Source organism: Lentinus tigrinus (genome assembly GCF_003813185.1).
Source record: "Lentinus tigrinus ALCF2SS1-7 unplaced genomic scaffold L226scaffold_33, whole genome shotgun sequence".
NCBI lineage: Eukaryota > Fungi > Basidiomycota > Agaricomycetes > Polyporales > Polyporaceae > Lentinus > Lentinus tigrinus.
In genome coordinates, this window is record NW_027137942.1 from 15,524 (window position 1) to 35,007 (window position 19,484).

Here is a 19,484-nt window from a genome sequence, read left to right on the forward strand (position 1 = left end):
GTCGTCTGGTGGACTCAACACTTGGAGAGTATGATCATCTACATCCCCGTCACGCCACCATCTCAAGTACTGACGTGTGAAGTGTTCGCAGTAACAACGGTGTGCTTCGTATGAGTCATGAGTACCTTGGGAGGTAGCGCATAGCCCTTGTGCGGCTGTACTTGGCATGCGAAGGGCGACGCTCAATGTCAACCCCACTGACCGTAGCACCGGCAACCGTCCAAATACCGCTCGAAGCCTCGAACCCTATAAACGCTCCCACCAAGCAACGTTGCCCCCCACATCCACAACCTTCATGTTCTCACTCGCTAAGCTTGTCAGCTACTCTACGCTAGCGGTAGCTGTCCTCGCGTCTGAAGACTCGCAGGTGAGTAGATTTCGCTCCAATATTCCTTCGCACGGCCAATGACAAAGTCGGTCTGGACAGACGCTCCTGCAATCTCCACTCCCCAGGCACCAGTATGTAGACTGCGGGAACGATATATGGAGTGGGAGGATACTTGAATGCGGCCAACTCGAGGTTCCTCTGGACTGGAAGAACGCCGGAGGGAGCATTACGCTCAACTACACGGCACTACCTGTGAAGAGGCGCGCTCCGCGCAAGGGCACTCTGTTCATGCATCTAGGTAGGTAATTGCTGCTCGAACCCGAGTAAACCCCATCTCACTTTCCACAGGACACGAGTATCTAGGACGAACCTTCAATCCCGAGCATGCCCTCAACATGTTATTCAGTCAACGCGGAAATATCGCAAAAATTGCGCCCGAGTATGATCTCGTCATGTGGACGTATCGCAATACCGCGGTCTCCCAACGGTCGGTATCGTGCACTCATCTCAATCCACGCTACAAATACTCATCTGTCTCTGTCCCTCTACAGAACGGAGTGCTTCGCTGATAATGAGGAGAAATTCAGCTATTCGCCAAACCCATATGCGCAGCTCAACAACGCGACGGTCGCATTCTACAACACAACTTTTCGCGGTGACCTGCTTCGTGAGCTCCCCTGGGACAGGGAGATGGCGTGGTCAGAGACCCAAGGGCCTCAAGACGTCAAAGACATGCTCGGCGCGCAAGAGAGGATGGTCACGCAGTGCTTGAACGCCTCGCCGGACCGCGACATGTTCCAATACGGAGGTACCGCTGCGAGCGTGCGGGATCTGGTTGCTCTCGCAGATGCTCTCGACGGACCGGGTTCACCCGTCAACCTCTGGACAAAGCATCATGGGAGTATCTTGGCTAGTCATCTCCTGACAAGTAAGTGATGAATACTTGTTTCGACTTGGAGTTTGCTAACACGGGATCTGGTAGTGTTTCCTGAGGTACGCAACTGCTGGATGGACCCTGGCCAGCACTGACCGCTGCCCGATCACTTAGCGCGTTGGAAGAGTCGTCATGGACGACCCCGTGGACCCGATAGCGTACCAAGAACGGCCGTCGCACATAGTACGTACCTGATCGTGCGGATGGGGACGTCATGTGATCTGATCAAACTCTTGTTCGGTGGATAGCAATGGTCCTCAGACGTGGCGATAGCTAACAACACGCTAGCTCGCATTCAGCAGCATGGCATGATCAACGGTTCCACGGGATATATGCAGTTTTTCGGTCGTCCAGCTATCGATGAAGTCCGCTTTGGTCAGGTTACCAGGGTAAGCTCTCACATCTGGCGCATCACGTATGACTGTGGTGCTGACTCATGTCCAGTTCTTGCACTCTGAGCTAGTGGAGTGGCAGTACGTACTCGCGATCAAGTGTCTCGTGTGCTGCTTTCGCTAACATGGACCCCAGCACACGCGCGGAAGCAGACTATCAACAGATCCTACACAAGAAAGAAAATGAGTTGTGGTTGAACCCGGAAGAGAGGGATTTCAGGATATTCCATATGGGCTTCATAAGACAGGGGACAGGGGTCAATGGATGGCGCAGTGGCAATCGCAGGTGGTCAGTGCAGGTGCTCGACGGCATGCCTCTTGTCTGTGGGGATTCCCTGCACGAGCACAACACCGATGTGGCCACGGTACGCGGCCAAATTGAGGAATCACTAATTGAGCATATGAACGGCGGCCCTCTCATCGGTATAGGATTTTTCCATCTCGGCGCGAAACATACATAGCTGACACTTGCTTTCTGTATGTAGCGACGAGTGCATTCCCGCCTCTGCGATACCTCTGTCATCTTTGGCCCGTCCGTGCTGTTGAGCGTGTCAGACTGGGCAACGCAGACGAGCCCTCTCTCTCCAACAAGGTGTTAGTCCTGCTCCGGGACCAAGACTACTGGAACTATTTCTCGGTGTCGGAGGATACGGCGCATCAGCGCTGGCCTACCGCGAACGTCGTCAGCGGGCTGCATTACGGGGTGAGTCTTAACATCTTGTATTCCCCACGTTGTGGATTACCGTCTATCTTCTGACCTGACTGTAATCCCCACAGGATCTCGCATTGGACCACGACCAGTGCAGTTACGATATAATCAAGGCATTCTATGGTACCGGAGAGGTGAGCCACCCTGGTACCGAACTTCCTTTCCACACTCAAGATACTGCATAGTTGCCTACGCAATCCCGAAAATGCCAATATGACGAGGAGGAACTGTCATATCTTTGAGTTCCTAGGACCTGCGTGCCGAATGCGAGTGGGACCGCACTTTTTGCCCTCAGCTTCTTCAATAACATACGTATTACGCTGCTTCCGAGCTTCTTCAACAACATACGTATTACGCTGCTTCCGTTCCATACTGCCCGTCAAACCGCCAGCCATGAGGGCGAAGCCGATGAGCAACGGACTCCTGAAGTACGGAACCAGCTGCCCAAACAGTGTTTCCTCACCCTCAGCGAGTAGTAGTAGTTCCATGGACCTCGTTGGAACCACTGGGTATGTGGTTATCGGAGAGATGTGCAGACGCAAGGGGTGACACAGACTATTTGCTTCCACCGGTTTAGGCCGGAGTGCCTCTGAATTCAGAATGCGTAGTGATGAGGCTCATCCGAGCATAATGATAGTCTGAGAGACGGGGCGGGGCGCGCCGCAGAGGTTGCTTAGTCAGCAGGCACCGCAGTATCTGCTACGTATCTTGTCTATCACTACTACTGGGATATTGGCTACTTCTGGCAAGCTGTACTACACGTCTGTCTGTGTCAGCGCATCAAAGGTCCTACCACCGACATGGCAACGTCACGACTAGTACTGCCCATAGAAAACTGGGAATGGATCATCGATCTTGCCGGAAATTACAGCGAGAACAATCCGACCGACTACTACTCAGGCATGCGGAATTGCTGCTTGGTGTGTCGTGCTTGGCTTCCTCGAGCGCGATACAACCTCTTTCGCAGACTACTCATCAGAGACACGATGCCGGAGTCGGAGTCAAGCGCGGCTTACTGCATCTCGATTCTCACAGATGTTATTGGATTCGCCTGCCTTGGCGTATGTAGTTGAGGAGATACAGATCGCTTCAAGACAGTCCGCCTCGAAGGATCCAATACCCATGACATTCGCGCTAGGCCCGACGAGTTGGTTGAAATCTAGTACATTACCCGGCCGTCGCTGACATTCTATCAGCAACTCCGCCAACGTGTTACGCGCTCCGAGTGGGATAACTTATATGGCCGACGATGCCGTGACCTCATTGGCGAGACTTATGTTCGGCGCTACAGTAGCATCGAGGACGCACACATCAGCGATGCCGAGAAGGCAAACGGTTTACTGCGCGTTGACTTCCTGATGGGCCGCCGTTTTGCTGGGCTTTCTCTCATCCTGAACGGCCCCTCTCTTCAAAATTTCCCATCCGGCGAGCCCTTTGTGTTCCTGCGCACCACCTGGGAGTGAGGGCAGGCCCATCGATGCCTATCCGACTGCTTTTTTCTATGGTGAAAAGGCGTCCCAAAATTCACTTCGTACGTGCCCAGCATGTCATCGCGTCTTCTCGTCCCAGCAACCTGGTTGTCACTGACATCGCCCTTCTTTGCAGGCTGCCTGTGCATTCCTCCCACCGCCTTACTTTGCAGTGTCGACCTAGGCAAAATATCCGCTATCTCTCCGCCCGTATTCCTCCGATCTTCTCATGATGGACACCCAGATGCTCAGCGGCTCCCTTCGAGCGCGCGAGCGCGCATGTGCTCTAGAACTGGCCCTGCCTTCGACTGGTCACAGGTTCACGATGTCGGCGCGTCGCACAGGTCCATATCGCGCAAATTACGTGAACTGGCGGCTGCTGGCTGCCCAGTTCCTGGACACCGCTGGGAGCGCTATATCAGCTTCTGTGGTTTGATCGCGGAAGGCTGCGCATGCCATGCAGTGACGTTACAGCTCGTCGGGACTTGGGGCGGTACTATTGCTGGTATGCCCCGCCCCCCGCCCGAGCACCGACGACAGTGCTCGGGGGATCTATAAAGGGTAGGGCGGGACAGCTCCCACTCCTCCACTCTTCCACCTTGTCGAAAACCTTAAACAACACAACACAAACTCGAAACGATATGACCAACGTCCGCGAGCAGCGCGGACACAGTGGTCGTATAAGCAACCAGCCCCGGCTCCACCGGTTCCGGCCAGAAGACCCCCCGAACATGTTGCCCGGCCGCTACCGTGACCACTCGGAGCCGCCGCCGGCACCGCGTCTGGGTCCCGTGCCACTCCCGCCGTCACCACCTGTCCCGCAGGGCTACGCACCAAGGCCCATCACGCAGCAGTACTGGAGCGCACCTGGGTCGATCACGTACCCATCTCCCACACCCTCCCGCACGCACTATGGCTCCGGAGGGGTGTCCAACCCTCCAGAGCCCGTACCTCCCAGAAGAAGACGGTATGCTCGCCGTTCGCAACGGGGACATCATCGGGAGACGTGTTTTGAGAAACTGCTCCGCCTGCTGTGTGGCTGACGGGGAGGACGGGCATCGGGAGCCTAGCTGGTTGCTTGTATAACGTGAGTACGCCTGCTGCATCTGACAAAGAGGAATATTCTGACGCTGTTTTACGGTAGACTGTGTCCGCGCTGCTCTCGGTTTAAGTTCTCCATGTTTCCGCTGTACGATATCGGCCGTCGACGATCGTCCTCACGTCCTCACACTCATTGTGCATCATATAACTCAACGTTCGTTATACTATACTCTCCCACACGATTCTGTAATTTTACGCCTGCTTCGGTTCCGTTCACTTGTAGTCTAGCTTGTGTGCGCCGCGATGGGCCTTCGTAGTTGTAACGGATAACCATGTTCGAAGACATACACTAGGTACATATCACCGCTTAGCCACGACCTGCTATGACGTAGACACCCTGGCTGACGAGCCATTAATACTTCTGCTTCATGTACATAGATTTACGACATAAGACGAAATACAGATGCCTTGAGTAACTTTGCGGTGTGCAAGTCAACACAGTTTGACTATCTGCGTTGGCCAACTTGAAGTACAAGCTTCGACTGGCGCTTAGAGTCGCTGCTCTCCGGCGTCTACCAACATTGTCATCTACTGCAATGTCCTCTCGATGAGTCCCTGGCACAATGAACACTTCTCTCTTCCTTGCGCGCGCAACGTATACTCGTCTACGGCTGTTTTGCGAGCTTGACGCTACCTCCGCAACAGTAGCGATTCATGAAGACCGTGAAGACTCGGGCGGACTCGGAGCATTGTGACTCATCAGGCAGCCTTGCTGCAGAGGAATGTGAGATGAGCGTGGGCATTGCTATGGCGAAAAGGTGTGATATAATTCTGAACGGGCTATGGTTGAGTCTGACCTGTTGGTCGCTGTCCAGCTGGACGATGATGTAGACTGGCTGAGATTCCAGCGCGCGTTCTACGTGGCCTCGCTGTGCTTGCTCTCATCCGCCTCTAGGAAGCTAAACCCGCCCCTTCATATTCATGTGAACCATTCTCACCATCTACGCATTTCGTCTCGTATTCCCCACTGCATCCATGCTCCTCTGTAATACCCGTTCAAATCCCTGCCGGTTCTTCTGCTGCTAGCCAACCCCTGGCGCCGAATCCCGATGACACTGAAAAAGGCCGACAAGTGTGGCTACGACCGGGGAAAGGATGTGCATAAGGAAACGAGCATGGTTGTTCCAATCGCGGTGACGTCAGGGTACGTACTCACACGTGCACTCCCGAGGCTGTTGTTCCGCAGCATCTCGCCCCTCGAGTATCGACCACCATCTTCGCTTGCAGCATAGCGCTTAGGTCCTCGAGGATGCGCAAGTTATTGCACAAGTTGAAGGATCACTATGAAGACCACGTGGAGCCGCACGGTCATGCCGCGATGACTGCACCTCGCGACCAATCCAAATCATTCCCGGATGAACAGGATATGTACCGGTATCGCAAGCAACGAGGAGTTAATTTGGGTACGTACATTCATCGTGGATTATTGGACTGGTTGGTCATATCCGTCTCAGGGTCTTGGTTTGTACTGGAGCGGTGGATCACAGACGCGCCGTTCCGTGCTGCGCGTGCACCTGCCCTGAGCGACCTCGACGTCGCTACCGGATCCGACGCGAAGAGCATTCTCGAACGGCACTGGGACACATGGGTAACGAACGAAGACTGGGCGTGGTTGGCCGGACGAGGTATCAACACTGTTCGGATCCCGGTACGTCTTGATTCACTGCAGATATCCGAAGTTTAGCATGTTGTGGCTATGATTCGCGTACAACACGTTGCACGCAGCATATAACTCGGAGGCTGACTCAATCTCCCCAGATCGGTTACTATCATCTCTGCGGCGCCGATCCTAGCGTACTCCGCGGCACCGACTTCGCTGATCTTGGTCAAATCTTCGCGGGGGCATGGTCTAGGGTTACGCACGCCCTTGCGACCGCATCCCAACACGGCATCGGCGTCCTCTTTGGTATCATGTTTTATCTTGCCCTGGCTAACATCTACTCAAACGTCTGTTGTCCGTAGATCTGCATGCCGCTCCGGGCAAGCAGAATGGTGACTCCCACTCGGGCACGTCCAACGAGCCCACGTTCTTCAAGCAGCAGAAGAACATGTCGCATACCATCCATTGCCTCGCCGCCCTTGTAACGCACATCACCGAATTTGCACGGTCACGCGAGCCTCCACTGCCCAACTTAGTCGGCATCGAATTGCTCAATGAACCGCAACCGGGACCTCATAACGATGCCCTGAAGAAGTGGTATATGGACGCCTTCCGTGCTATCCGCGCGATTGATCCCGATCTGCCCTTGTACGTCAGCGATTCGTGGATGACAGACCAGTACGCTGGATTCATCAAGGCCTCTGGTATTCCCTTCGTCGTCCTAGACCACCACCTGTATCGCTGTTTCACGTCTGGCGACATATCCACCCCGGCTGCAGAACATGCGCGTCGTCTTCGTGATCCTCACGATCATACATCGTCCATGTTCTCGCGCGTTGCCAAAGACCTCGAGAGCGCCGGTGGTGCCCTTGTTGTGGGCGAATGGTCCGCTGCGCTCAACCCGGGCTCGCTGCACGGCGCAAGTGACGAAAGAGCAGAGAAACACGCCTACGTACAGGCGCAGCTGCAACTCTACGAGGAACACTGCGCCGGGTGGTTCTTCTGGACGTACAAGAAGGAAGGTGGCATAGACACTGGATGGTCTTTCCGGGACGCTGTCGATGCGGGCGTATTCCCTGGTCACTTCCGACGTACGATCCAGCGCTCCCCAACGGACTCGGGTGCGGAGATGGAGCGTGCTCGGGCCACTGCGTCAGCTCAACACGCTTCGTACTGGAATCAGTATCCCGGCCCCTATGAGCACTGGCGCTTCGACGAGGGCTTCGCTACGGGATGGGAGGATGCTGCTCGTTTCGCTGCATGGCATCCAGGCCAATTCGCGGACGAGCTCGGCTTCAAGGGACCATGGGCGAAGCGACGTGCCGGCGAACATATCAGCGCAAAGGGTGATGGAAACGTATGGGAGTATGGTATGTCGTGTCTTTCGATTGTACGTCCGGGACTTGCTGATGGCACTTCGTAGAGCACGGGTTCTCGCAAGGCTGCAAGGCTGCATACGATTACATGTACAGTTCCTCCGAAACTTGAGACAGAAGTTCCCGAATGTACTCCTGCAGGCGGAGTTGTATCTATGAACCTTTCTTTCACCGGTCTCACGGATTCCCGCTCGAAACACCGGTCTGAGGCATGTTTCTCCTTCGGTGTCCGTAGCCCATCGATTTAGTGCACGGGTGTGGCTTCTTCAATCTCACGGTGCGCCCACAAACGCATTGTCGGAGTCTAGCCTTCCTGACGCCATGTTTCATACTCGCAGGCGGCCGTGGAGTCACGGACATTGAGGGAATGGAAGCGGCCGCCCTCTGTCAAATATCTCTTCTTGGTCGTAAACCATCTACTCCGTCCACATATTGCTATGTAAGTAAGTTCGTTCGTTGCATGAACCTAATCGACATTGTCAGATACAAGTGCCACCTACCCGGCGGAGATATTCAGAGCTGAAGACTCGTTCCTGCGTTCTGGCCTCTCTTTCCCCGACTTCCTTCTGTCCACAGTGCGGATTTCGAGACGATCAAGAGTCGGTTCGGCTGCAATAGAGACAAACTCGCGGCCAGCACGTGTTGAAAGCGCCGTTCGAGAGCACAGCGAGAAGGTCCTCCCTCTGTCCGTTACGTTACGGCGTCGTTCTCATGCAGTCTGCACGTGGGTTCGGTCCGTGGAGCCTTAAGTCCCCCGCATGTATAGAGCATCGCAATAGGGCGGTGGTGGGTGCACTTATAGATTTGCAGGATCCTCGCAGATGCTTCGTTCCCCCTTCCCCAGCTTGGCAGCTCATACCCTCCACTCGTGCAGTCGACTAACTTGATATGTCGAAGATCCTACGCCGACTCACTCAACCTTCTTCTACCCCCGGTGCTTCCGCGGAGCCGCAAAGGGAGCCTGCTAAGAAGGCGTTGATCATCGGCATACAGTATGTGACCAGCGACGAGTTGAAGCTGAGGGGGGCGCATGACGATGCAAGGGGATGGATGAAGCTCTGCATAGGTAAGTCCTATCAAACCATGTGTTACATATCCTCTTCAAGCCGCGCAATCCCTGCAGAGACGTACGGCTTTCTGGAGTCCAATATCGTCCTCATGCTGGACGACGAGAGTGTCGCTTCCGAGCTCCAGCCCACCCGGGCGAACATCGTACGTTCTCTTCCAGACAGTACAGTGTCAGCTCTTCGCTTACCCGCAGACTGCAGTTGCATCAGATTCACGAGCTCGTGAAGGACGTTCAACCTGGAGATCATCTTGTCTTCTTTTGTGAGACATTCCTCTACCCCACTTCTGTGGCCGCGTGACCTTGTACTCTCGTAGACTCTGGACACTCCGGACAGGTCGCGAGTAAGAGTATAGACGAAGATGACGGGCTTGATGAAGGTGAGGCGCATATGTATGGAGTCTGCGGCTGTGGATTTCATTAACGTAATCGTCTTCCGTTAGTCCTCATGCCGCTCGACAACGAGGGCGTAGGCCTCCAGAAGACTCACAAGCTCATCGTCGACAATGTATGGATGACATATACTCACCCCGTCAACTTGGCTGACTCCTTCATTTTCTAGGAACTACGTAGGTTGCTGGTGGATCCCCTTCCGGTCGGTTCCACGTTGACTGCGATCTTCGACTCGTGTCATTCGGGAACACTACTCGACCTCAATCACTATCTTTGCAACAACGTGTGGTTCCCCTTCATGAGTCGAGGGAAGAGACACCCGCAGTCCAAGTTGATGGCAGTCAGTACGTGCAGCGGGTCCGTTCATGGTTATGATTGACTTCCTGACCTTCGTCTTCGCTTGATGTCTTCAGGGCGCAAGAATGGAATGCGTGCGTGCTCGCCTTCTCCTGCACTTTAAACTTTGGCTTAGTGATCATCATCCCATAGTGATCCAGAATGTGCCATGTTCGCACGCAGACGGGAAGGAAAACGATGGCAGGCGAGGTATGTCGTCGATGAGGCGATGTACCGTACCGTCTGTCTCACCAACCACGTACAGCGCGTAGTGCCAGCCGCACTGGCATTCGGATTCATCAGTTCCAACGGAAGCCAGAGAAGGTACTCAGCATCGACACGGCTCTTGAGCTGCTCGCGCCCGGAGCCAATGGGAGCAAGCGCTTCTCGATTACCACTGGCGCACTTCGGGAGTCGGCTATACGTACTCCGTCTTCCCCTCTCCCCGATACTCAACACTTCCCGAGCCGACGTGCAACGCTTGAACGTGCTCAGTCATTCGCTTCCCTCGTCGGAGACTTGAAGACATCTGGGATTTTGAACCTGGCGCTGACGCGCTACGCTTCGCCCGAGGAGATGGTGAAGTGCAACGGCTTTGACTGCAAGAAGAGCGATGAACCCAAGGCTCGCGCCGTAAGTGATCGCATTCTGAGATCAATGTGGTCGCTAACGAGCATTGTGCTGCGCAGTTCTCTTTCTCTGCGTGCCGCGATCCGGAGGAAACCTTTGAAGGTCCACGTGGTCGGTCGATGACCAAGGTATAGTTGACCGACATTATCGATTCAATAATGGCGTAGCTGATCACCCATCCATGGCAGACGTTGATAGAGATTCTCAGTAAGTTACGACCCTGTTCCGTGAGGAAGCATTCTGATCGAAGTGTGTGCACAGAGAAGGACCCGCATCCTCCGTACCGCGAGCTGCTCACGAAAGTGGGGTAAGTGCTAAACGTCGTGCTGCCAAGAACTAGGTTGCGGCTAACATCGAGGTTCAGTCACAAGGTGTATGAGACGACGATGTTCATCCAAGAGAAGAATAAGAAGCGCATGCGAAAGTGGAAGCAAGGCAAGACCGTGCGCTTGCCAACAGATGTCGACGTGTCTGCCCCCCAGGTGAGTGCGGTGGTACACATAAATCCAAATAGTTACTGAGTGTTGTTCTCGCACCTTCAGGTTGGAAGTCAAGATCCCATTGTATGTATGCCTTTGGATGATGAGGTGGATGACGCGCTCATGAATTCTTGCAGACAGAGGACGACCGCTTCATGAAGTGACCAGAGCCTATACCCATCCACGAATATACCCGGACCTCGGATCTAACCAGAAGAGGCTCGTAAGTTCGAACAACGAACAACGAGGCAATGATTGTCCCTGATGGCCACCACTCATCTCGCATGTCTCCTCGACGTCACTGCTGCTCTGGTGCTTCCCTCTTCTGGCTACCTTTGTACATCTTACGCGTTCTGTCTGCAATCCATATACCCCTTCGTGCTCCTCTATCTGCTCTGATCTTCACCAGTCTGTCTTGTTCAGGGGTATGTCGTAGCGCTCAGGACTTGCGCCTAGCCTGCTCGACCTTGGCTCTCTCTTCCATGCTCCTATATTGTGGGATGTGGGTGTGCACGGTGACGTGGAGATCCCCGGAGCTTCCCCCTTGTATTACGCAAGATGAGTAATGTCTATATTTGCGACCTTTGAAACTGCACTGCAACCTGCGAACGCTACCGAAGTTGCCATACCGGTGAGTGTTTCTCTGCCCCAGACCGACCACTGGATGACTGGATCATGACGGCGGCTTGAGTGTGAAACGCTCGTATGGCACTCGGGCAGACGAGCCCGCAGCGAATGTGGTCGGGGGGCGATACATCTGTCACGGCGAGATGTTGCCAGCGCGCAGGCGCCGCCGCCCAATTCCTAGTATCCCACGTCGGCCCTCCTCGTGTTCCGGTCTGCGCTCAAGGTCCCGCCCCAAGGCCTTTGACGCGCCCGCTGTGCCCGACATCCCTAGCATCGCCCAAGATGCCATTCGTGGCCTGGAGATGCACTGCATGTTGCTCGGCCTTGCCCTGTTTGGCATCGACTGCGGGTGCGCCATAGGATATGTTCCGCGCTGGCTATGCTTTGAGCCTAGGAGGGGAACGTGTCTCGACGCTCGAGCAGTAAGTAGCCATTGTCGGCGAGTAGGTCTCGCTGACTTGCCAATTCACCAGTGCCCTGCGCGCAGCCCATGGCAATGGACACCGAGTATAAAAGGTGAGATACAGGAGTTCATATCGTTACCCTTTAACCCGCTTTCCTCTGCTCTTTCACAAGCAAGGCGACCACTGACCGTAAAACATACCATAACCCGTCAACTTGAGCAATGCCCGCGCAGAAGAGGGTTCGCTTTGCGGACCTACCACAAACCCCATCCCCATCGTGGTCCAGCTCCTCGTTGGGCTCATCACCGGGACCATTCACCCCTCCGCAGCCATTCCCTGCGCCGGTCATCCCAACGGTCTTCCGGCCTCCCGAGATCCCTGCATGGCAGCAGCGCGTTCCCCCATTCATGCCAGTCGTTCCCTCTCCCCCATGTTTCTCTGCTCTTGGGCTGAGCAACGTCGAACCGGAGCGGGGGCCAGCCATCGACCCTCTGCTCGTTGTCCCGCATCACCACGCCCATCCTCCGCCTCTCCGGTGGGACGTCGCCGAGCATCCGAACTACATCCAGCTCGGGAGCGTTGGCTCGCCCGGAGCGCGGGACCTGTCTCACTCGGACCTCGCGAGCTGCGCAGTGCGCAAGAGCGCAAACGGCAGCCCCATGATGCTCAAGCGCATCACGCTCGTCTTCCCCGGTCATCCGCTCATCGTCGAGGTTCTGCCGGAAGGCCGACCCCTGTGGACGTCGACTTCGCTGCCGTACCTCACCGTCGGGGACGTGCTGTACGGGCTGTACAGGGCTCTAAGGCTATCGGCCGGGCGGCGTGAGTTCGATTCACTCAGCCGCTCCCGTCGGGAGTCGGTGAGCCGGGCGTTCGAGAGACGGCTGGCGAGCGATCGCAGGAACTACCACGAGAACATGCGCTATGGGGTGCGCAACGTCGACTATTTGGGCGAGACGCGGCGGTTCTTAGGCTTGCGTCCGGCTGAGGGTGGGGAAATCCCGCGTGGATGTCGGAGAGGCGAAGTGTTCGTCGTTGAACTTGCTTCTGTTCGCTGACTGTCTAAGTGCGCTCTGAGTGCGCTTGGATCATCTCTGGCTGACCCTTGGGCTCGAATGACTTATGGACCTTGTGACTGGACTATCCCTGGACACTAGACAGTTGGACAAGGGTTGCTTACTTCGGTATGAACTAAGTTACGAGATACCCCGCCTCAGGAAGGCTTTCTTACCTATACCTACACACCTGACTACGATACGATACCCATCACTATAGTCCATATACTGTACAGAACTTGCTACTACTATCGATGAATATTATCGAGTTATACCCGTTGTCACGACCGCGACATGCCATACTGAACATCGAGGATTACTGTAGGTACTGTTATCATTACGGGGTTTCCCTGGTATGGCTATACTGTATTCGTACAACATGCACAAATCCTGTGTGCAATTGAGCTTCGTCAGCATGTCTTCCATCAGAGACTAGACCCGACGACACACACCTCTATACCCGAGACTAATGATCTCATATGTTTCCAAATCATGCCGTAGACGGTTCGAAGCGACCGCCGCCGACACTCGACGGCGACACGGGCGTCATCTCCATGGCCTCCTCCTCCCCCTTCCCTCCATTATCCTCTGTGTTATGGCCCAACTCCACGACATCGACGTCAACGGTAATTGAGCTCTTCACGTCGTACTGATACGTTTCCGCGTCAAGCGACTCCCCAAGCGAACCGACGACGCGTTCGAACACGAGCGTGTCCGTCTGCGAGGACGCGGCGAGCGTCCCATCGAGTGAGGAGAGGTGCAGGACCCGCCGGTTCGCGGACTGGAGGTGCATGAGGAAGCGCGAAATGAGGATCGTGGTGATGCTGTAGGCGAGGTCAGTTGGGTTAGAGTGAGGTCAGAGGGAGAGCGAAGCGAACGTGACGTACGGCTCGGAGAACTGGGTGACGAAACTGATGTTGCTGATGGAGTATTCAATCGACAGGAGCGATAGCGTCAGGTGGAGGATATTCAGGATGGCCAAGACTCTATTACGCAATTTGTAAGTGCACACTCGTATAGGAAGATGCAACTTACACAAAGTATACTGTGCCGTCCCGGAGGAGGACGTTCAGGAATCGATTCTGAACAGTAGGATGTCGCGGACCCGTACGCCGGTACATGTTGAACCAGGTGACGTAGATGAGGAGGATGTCCGCGGTGATGAGGCATGTGCGGGAGGCGATCGTCACTTCAATAGCAATAGCAGGTCGTGTGAGTCTCGAAAGCACGATGCTCCTACTTCAGGTTACGTACGTCTGCGTGACGGTTGAGCGCGGTATCAGAAACGGCAAAGGAAGAGGGATACGCACTGTTTTGCCAATTCCGAGCTAACGTCGTCCGTTGTTAGGCACCCTGTGAAGAAGTTTGCGCCTGTTGAGTTGAATGCGAAGTGAGCCTGTACACGGTTACAGAGGTGATAATCAGAATAGGTTACGGGCAAGCGGAATGGCCTGAGGAACTGGACGTACGAAGTTGACCCCGAGCGGGACCATAGACAAGAGGAAGATGAGTGTTGCTAATGGCCAGTTCTTCGTGAGCGCGAAAGCTCGTAGCGCGGAAAACACTGACAGGCGTAATTGAATGAGGATATGTTGTGTTGCATGGGAGGTGGCATGCAAAGGGTGCGGCGCGTACCTGCCCAGGGAAAGTACTGCAGAATATCGAGTGCCTTGCTTGACCTCGCAACGTTCGGACAACTGCATGTGGAGACCATAGACCAACGACATCAGTTCCTATCGCTGTCGAGAGGAGACAACGCGGCTGAACGTACATCTGCACGACACACGTCCATCAATGATTAGGAGGCAACACGATGATGCGCAAGCTTGGAGTTTCACCTTGTCAGGTACGTGCATGTTCTCCAGTAGCCCGTACACGTCGACTACCAAGCTGAGGTAGCGGTTGAAGAAGAAGAGGATCGCCGCGCCCGTGAGCCTGCCTCTCCAGAATAGCTCGACTTCCCGCCCGAGGGTGATCATGTACTCGTACACGACCAGACCTGCACGATGACTCAATCAGGGAGGTGTTGACCAGTGGTGCAGCACAGAAGTACGCACTTGATCCTGCGTTGGCGAAGTAGTTGGAAATAAGACTATGCATCTGTGTCAGTAGGGCCCGGGATCCACGCATACGCAAGCCACTCGGAGGTGAAGCACTCACAAGGTCAAGTCTTCAGAGGCGATGTCATCGTTGGAAGACATGGAAGTTGTCACCTAAGGTGTCGTGTCACGTCGTGTCGTGCGAGACGCAAGCGTAAGCAGAGGGAATGCCCGAGGGGAGAACCCGACCAAGCGACCTTCACAGCCCCTTTTATGTATTGCCAGCCACAGCAGGCTTAAGCTGGGGTGGGTATATATTGGTAATGTCGTAACGAAGCGGAGCCGCGGACATCTGTTATCTGCCAGAGCTTAAGGCTTGAGCGCATTCTCCCGTGCGTTACTGCGCAACGGAGAACTCACCGGGAGACATCTTGGTCTACACCTGCCTGGAGAGGAGATAGAACGCAGAAGTGGATTGAAAATACGCTAGAAGGGTCACGCCGAGAGGAACTTTGTTCAAATTGTTGCGAGATAGACGCTATCGCATACGCCTGCGTCTGGGGGGTCCGGACCCGAGGCGACTAGAATTTTGTGGTATGCAAATCCTGGAGGTGGCCGCGGGGCCAGAAATGGACGGTACAAGTATGACCGTGACATATATACGCGTCTGCTGTCCTGATCAGCACATAACGAGTTCAATGTCGTGCCGAGCACTCACCACAAGTACTGATTACTGCGTCGCTGTGTCGTCACCGTCAGGCGCGTGCTTCCTCCGGAGCACTCGGAGAGAAGTTTGCCAAGATGAATGTTGTAGCTATCGCTCGTTCGAAAGGAAGCTCCAGGTAGCAGCGATTCGTCGTGCGCTCGGAGATGGGGCACGTGCCCAGTTCTATCAGCATCAGAAGACCTCCAGCGAAAAAAATACCTCCGAGGAGCACTTTTCGCTGCGATCCGGCGTACGGACTGTCATGAGACGAGGTGCCGGGGAGGCATGGGCTTCTCTTTGACCTGGCGCGCGAAGAAGATGACGACTGTCGAGCTGTCTGTTACACCACTGCATCGCCAGATGTGCTCATCCCCCTTCGCCTCAGACGGTCTTGACGGTACCTTCCAAAAGCTGAGGTCGGAATGATCTATTCTGGTTCAACATGGTTTCCGAGGGTTGTCAACTCCTGATATCAGATGCCTGAATAAGTGATGACGCATGTCAAGGGGCTACAAGGTCATCCCAGTCTTCAGACATGCATCATAAGGCAAGCATTGCGAGCTGCAGGGAAGACGAAGATGAAAAAACTTGGCAAGTTGTTCGAATTGAAGGAATGACGGCTAGCGACGGGGGCCTCGAACTTGATCGGATCACTGAGCGAGATCGAATCTGGGTCGAGCACTCAGCACGTCTTTTGAGCAGCCACCACGCCATCGTTTCTTCCGTCCAGGTAGACCCTCGACGTTTCAACTCTTAAGATCCTCTGAAACTCCAGGTTCAACAAAGATCAAGCGAAGATGCGAAGCATAGGCTGTTCAGCCCGGTCTTCCCTGATTGGCAGCGATGCGAAAACGATACCAGCTACGCAATCATCTAGTCAGCTTCCAGACTGACAACGGGCCCAAGTCGGTGGCACACATTATCTCCCCGTAGGTCGGACGTACAGAGAATACGCGTACCTGATGGATCCTCCGAGGCTGGATAATCAGCCAAGCCGTCCCAACAGTGACCGGTGTGCGCGATGCTGCACCCGCATTGCGATATGCAGCATCCGCTGCTTCTTATATTCCCCTGACATGTCGCTCTGTCATTCTTCGTCCTCTGGTTTGTGTTCTGGCGGCGGCGATTATGTCTAACACCATGGGATCGCTACGGAACTACCTCCCACCTGTCAAGAAGGGGGAGCGCCCGACACCAAGCAGCCCAACGACCGCCGATGAGCTCGTGGAGGAGGAGACGCGGGGGAAACTGAATAGCGACAGCGATGTCGATGTTGCTTCCAAGGAGGTGATCACTTCCTCGGATCCCGATCTCAATCCCGGCGGACTCTCGTTCGAAGAAGGTACGGTTTCATTACTTATAATCCGCGAGATTCACGTCTTCACCCGGCTCCGCCTGGACGAGCCACGAAGCAAGCTGACTGACATTCCTCTTGCGCAGATGCGGCTGGAGGCCTCGGACGTCATCTCGGCGTGTTCACCTGTACGCTCCTTATCGTCGGCCATATCATTGGCAGTGGTATCTTCTCCACACCCTCGTCGATCCTCGGCTCGGTAGGGTCCGTCGGCGCGTCGCTCATGCTTTAGGTCCTCGGCTTCATCATCTCGTTCTGCGGCCTGTTCATCTGGCTCGAGCTTGGCACGATGTTCCCTCGATCGGGAGGCGAGAAGGTCTACCTTGAAGCAGTGTATACGAAGCCGAAGTACCTCGTCACGGTCATCTTCGCCTCAAACGCGATCTTGCTTGGATTCACCGCGTCGGGGTGCATCGTCTTCGCGCAGAAGTGAGCCGAGTGTGTCTGCCAGGAGTAAGCTCCGTACTGATAGCCTTTTCAGCATCCTGGTCGCCGCTGGCCACACTGCTGATCGATGGGTGACCCGCGGCATCGCAGTGGGAGGTAGGTGTTCTATGTGATAGTTGACGTGGATGACTGGATGCTAACCTCTCGCACAGTGATTGTTTTCGCCACTCTCTTGCATGGTCTCGCCCCGAGGCTGGGTGTCTACGTGATGAACGTGAGCTGCCGACGCTTCAGAACGGTTTCCGGGGCTGATGCAGACCATCCCAGGCACTGAGCTTGTTCAAGGTCTTTCTCCTCCTCTTTGTCGTCGTTACTGGATGGGTCGTCCTCTCTGGTCGCACTCATATCAAGGACCCGCACGTGAACTTTCGCAACGCGTTCGCAGGCAGCTCGCACAGCGGTAATGATGTACGTCCTCTTCTGTACACTGTGACATGAGGTGTCTCGCGATGCTCACCGTATGACATTGATCAGTATGCTACAGCTACGTTCAAAGTGCTGTTTACGTACGCCGGCTGGTATGTCATAAACAAGGTGCTCAACGGGGACCCTTCTTGGCTTACTACCACCACCAGCTCGGTTTTTCCCACGCTCCGACCTCATAGGGGGAGGCTTGGAGAGTGCGGTTTCTCTCTGGGGCTGGCACTAGCATTAGGTACTTAGATATTCCTGGGTCATTCACACATCATGCCGCCTTCAAAACGCCCAGCTTCGTCGCCACCCGCCAGCAATACGCCGTCGTCGACACGCACGATAATGCCAGGCAACAGAATGTCAACAAGTCCAACGACGCGCAGCAAGACCTCCTAGGCGACCCCGAAATCACTAACTACGACATCATTGCGTTACAGGAACCCTGCCTGACCCACATGGGCCTCACAGCCAGCACGCCGGGCTGGCGGGTTGTCTACCCGACAGTTCACGGCGCAGATGGGGCGAGCCGCACGCGCTCGCTCCTGCTCGTCAACACACGACTCTCCACTAACTCATGGAACCCCATTCCAGTTCGTCACTCCTACGTCTCCGCTATCACCATCCGCACTCAAGACCGGGTCGTCCACCTCCTCAACCTGTACGTCGATGGAGATCACGACACCGCTCTGAATGCAGCCTCAAGAGCGACCCGGACCCTCGCAATTGACCCCGACGGCGAGCACGACCAACTGATCTGGCTAGGAGACTTCAACCGCCACCACCCGAGCTGGGACGACCCGGCGAACCACCACCTTTTCACTACCGACAACCTCCGACGCGCAGAGGTGCTCATCAACTACCTCACCAGGTTTAGCCTCGAACAGGCTCTCCCACCCAGCCTCCCAACTCTCGAAGCGACGCGCACGAAGAACCATACCCGGCCTGACAACGTCTTTTGCACTCCGTCCTTACAGGGCGCATCCAACGAGGCTAGCGAAGGTGAGCTTTCTGTTAACCTCGACTCCCCTCGATTGGCGGTGAAAGGCGGTGGATTGTGGATGGCAATGGATGCAACGATGCAACGATGGGCGCTGGTGGCGGCGGCTCAAGAGGATTGGCACCGACCTCGATCGTAACAACTCCCGTTTCTCCATTCCGATGACTTACCAAGTCTATCGATGGAGACGGATGTTTTCTCGGCATGGTTCACTCTCCGCAAATCGTTTTGAAGACTCGAGGACTCTGCATGCCGTGCAACTCCTATTGCGCTCAGCCTTGGGGGCGCGCTCGGCGTCGCGCTCGGTGGCGATGGCAGTTGGGTGCTAGCAGTGTCGGAAGGGGGCTCGAGGCTATGCGAGTGACAGGCTACGGGACGGGCTTAGGACAAGAAATGGCCGCTCGAAATAATTGGCCTTGCGGCATGCAGACCGCCATGTGAGCGTTCTCGGCGCTGCCGTAGCCTTTAACTCTGGCCAGTCCTTCCCGTCCGGATCTCTGCCCTAGCCTCCTTCCCTTCCTATTCCTCGGCCCTCTGCACTCGCGCCCTGCGAGTGCGGTTCATATACGCCGAACTCTACTTTCTCCCGGCATCCGCACCTTCACGTTTTACGCTTGCTTGACCGTGG

At 55.2% G+C, this 19,484-nt stretch overlaps 10 protein-coding genes across 10 annotated transcripts; 8 read left to right on the forward strand and 2 right to left on the reverse strand.

The window, feature by feature from the left end:
- Positions 1 to 253: 253 nt before the first annotated feature.
- Positions 254 to 2,661, forward strand: L226DRAFT_538467 (uncharacterized protein). Its single transcript, XM_067681501.1, has 11 exons — positions 254 to 367; positions 428 to 626; positions 677 to 815; positions 880 to 1,256; positions 1,390 to 1,445; positions 1,511 to 1,651; positions 1,707 to 1,735; positions 1,791 to 2,077; positions 2,140 to 2,357; positions 2,432 to 2,497; positions 2,549 to 2,661. The coding sequence occupies exons 1-11, from the start codon at positions 296 to 298 to the stop codon at positions 2,603 to 2,605; spliced, it is 1,641 nt and encodes a 546-aa protein (XP_067531436.1). The 5' UTR covers positions 254 to 295; the 3' UTR covers positions 2,606 to 2,661.
- On the reverse strand, positions 2,566 to 2,900 carry L226DRAFT_538468 (uncharacterized protein). The gene has a single exon (XM_067681502.1). The coding sequence runs from the start codon at positions 2,849 to 2,851 to the stop codon at positions 2,594 to 2,596; it is 258 nt and encodes an 85-aa protein (XP_067531437.1). The 5' UTR covers positions 2,852 to 2,900; the 3' UTR covers positions 2,566 to 2,593.
- A 1,078-nt stretch (positions 2,901 to 3,978) lies between these two features.
- On the forward strand, positions 3,979 to 4,998 carry L226DRAFT_215674 (uncharacterized protein). The gene is made up of 2 exons (XM_067672956.1): positions 3,979 to 4,919; positions 4,977 to 4,998. Exon 1 carries the CDS (start codon positions 4,285 to 4,287, stop codon positions 4,873 to 4,875), a length of 591 nt encoding a protein of 196 aa, XP_067531438.1. The 5' UTR covers positions 3,979 to 4,284; the 3' UTR covers positions 4,876 to 4,919; positions 4,977 to 4,998.
- Positions 4,999 to 6,182: 1,184 nt separating this feature from the next.
- On the forward strand, positions 6,183 to 8,021 carry L226DRAFT_469467 (glycoside hydrolase; the record flags this gene model as incomplete). The annotated part of the gene is made up of 5 exons (XM_067676223.1): positions 6,183 to 6,336; positions 6,388 to 6,581; positions 6,692 to 6,839; positions 6,896 to 7,903; positions 7,957 to 8,021. 5 exons carry the CDS (start codon positions 6,183 to 6,185, stop codon positions 8,019 to 8,021), a joined length of 1,569 nt encoding a protein of 522 aa, XP_067531439.1.
- A 776-nt stretch (positions 8,022 to 8,797) lies between these two features.
- Positions 8,798 to 10,972, forward strand: L226DRAFT_574329 (uncharacterized protein; the record flags this gene model as incomplete). Its single annotated transcript, XM_067685015.1, has 15 exons — positions 8,798 to 8,975; positions 9,033 to 9,121; positions 9,178 to 9,238; positions 9,293 to 9,355; positions 9,419 to 9,483; positions 9,538 to 9,712; positions 9,782 to 9,799; positions 9,858 to 9,914; positions 9,970 to 10,337; positions 10,394 to 10,462; positions 10,523 to 10,541; positions 10,596 to 10,641; positions 10,699 to 10,816; positions 10,877 to 10,897; positions 10,955 to 10,972. 15 exons carry the CDS (start codon positions 8,798 to 8,800, stop codon positions 10,970 to 10,972), a joined length of 1,365 nt encoding a protein of 454 aa, XP_067531440.1.
- An 870-nt stretch (positions 10,973 to 11,842) lies between these two features.
- Positions 11,843 to 13,241, forward strand: L226DRAFT_538472 (uncharacterized protein). Its single transcript, XM_067681503.1, has one exon. It carries the CDS (start codon positions 12,066 to 12,068, stop codon positions 12,900 to 12,902), a length of 837 nt encoding a protein of 278 aa, XP_067531441.1. The 5' UTR covers positions 11,843 to 12,065; the 3' UTR covers positions 12,903 to 13,241.
- A 148-nt stretch (positions 13,242 to 13,389) lies between these two features.
- L226DRAFT_525611 (uncharacterized protein) lies at positions 13,390 to 15,100 on the reverse strand (the record flags this gene model as incomplete). Its single annotated transcript, XM_067678980.1, has 11 exons — positions 13,390 to 13,723; positions 13,787 to 13,885; positions 13,935 to 14,088; positions 14,154 to 14,155; positions 14,210 to 14,295; positions 14,369 to 14,463; positions 14,535 to 14,596; positions 14,671 to 14,672; positions 14,738 to 14,898; positions 14,957 to 14,991; positions 15,060 to 15,100. 11 exons carry the CDS (start codon positions 15,098 to 15,100, stop codon positions 13,390 to 13,392), a joined length of 1,071 nt encoding a protein of 356 aa, XP_067531442.1.
- A 2,133-nt stretch (positions 15,101 to 17,233) lies between these two features.
- L226DRAFT_469430 (uncharacterized protein) lies at positions 17,234 to 18,108 on the forward strand (the record flags this gene model as incomplete). The annotated part of the gene is made up of 5 exons (XM_067676217.1): positions 17,234 to 17,427; positions 17,480 to 17,541; positions 17,598 to 17,659; positions 17,713 to 17,853; positions 17,920 to 18,108. Coding segments are annotated over 5 exons (648 nt in total), but the record flags the coding sequence as incomplete, so codon positions are not given.
- Positions 18,109 to 18,272: 164 nt separating this feature from the next.
- L226DRAFT_448609 (uncharacterized protein) lies at positions 18,273 to 18,521 on the forward strand (the record flags this gene model as incomplete). Its single annotated transcript, XM_067674921.1, has 1 exon — positions 18,273 to 18,521. A coding segment is annotated over one exon (249 nt), but the record flags the coding sequence as incomplete, so codon positions are not given.
- An 87-nt stretch (positions 18,522 to 18,608) lies between these two features.
- Positions 18,609 to 18,815, forward strand: L226DRAFT_425626 (uncharacterized protein; the record flags this gene model as incomplete). Its single annotated transcript, XM_067674637.1, has 1 exon — positions 18,609 to 18,815. A coding segment is annotated over one exon (207 nt), but the record flags the coding sequence as incomplete, so codon positions are not given.
- Positions 18,816 to 19,484: the final 669 nt, after the last annotated feature.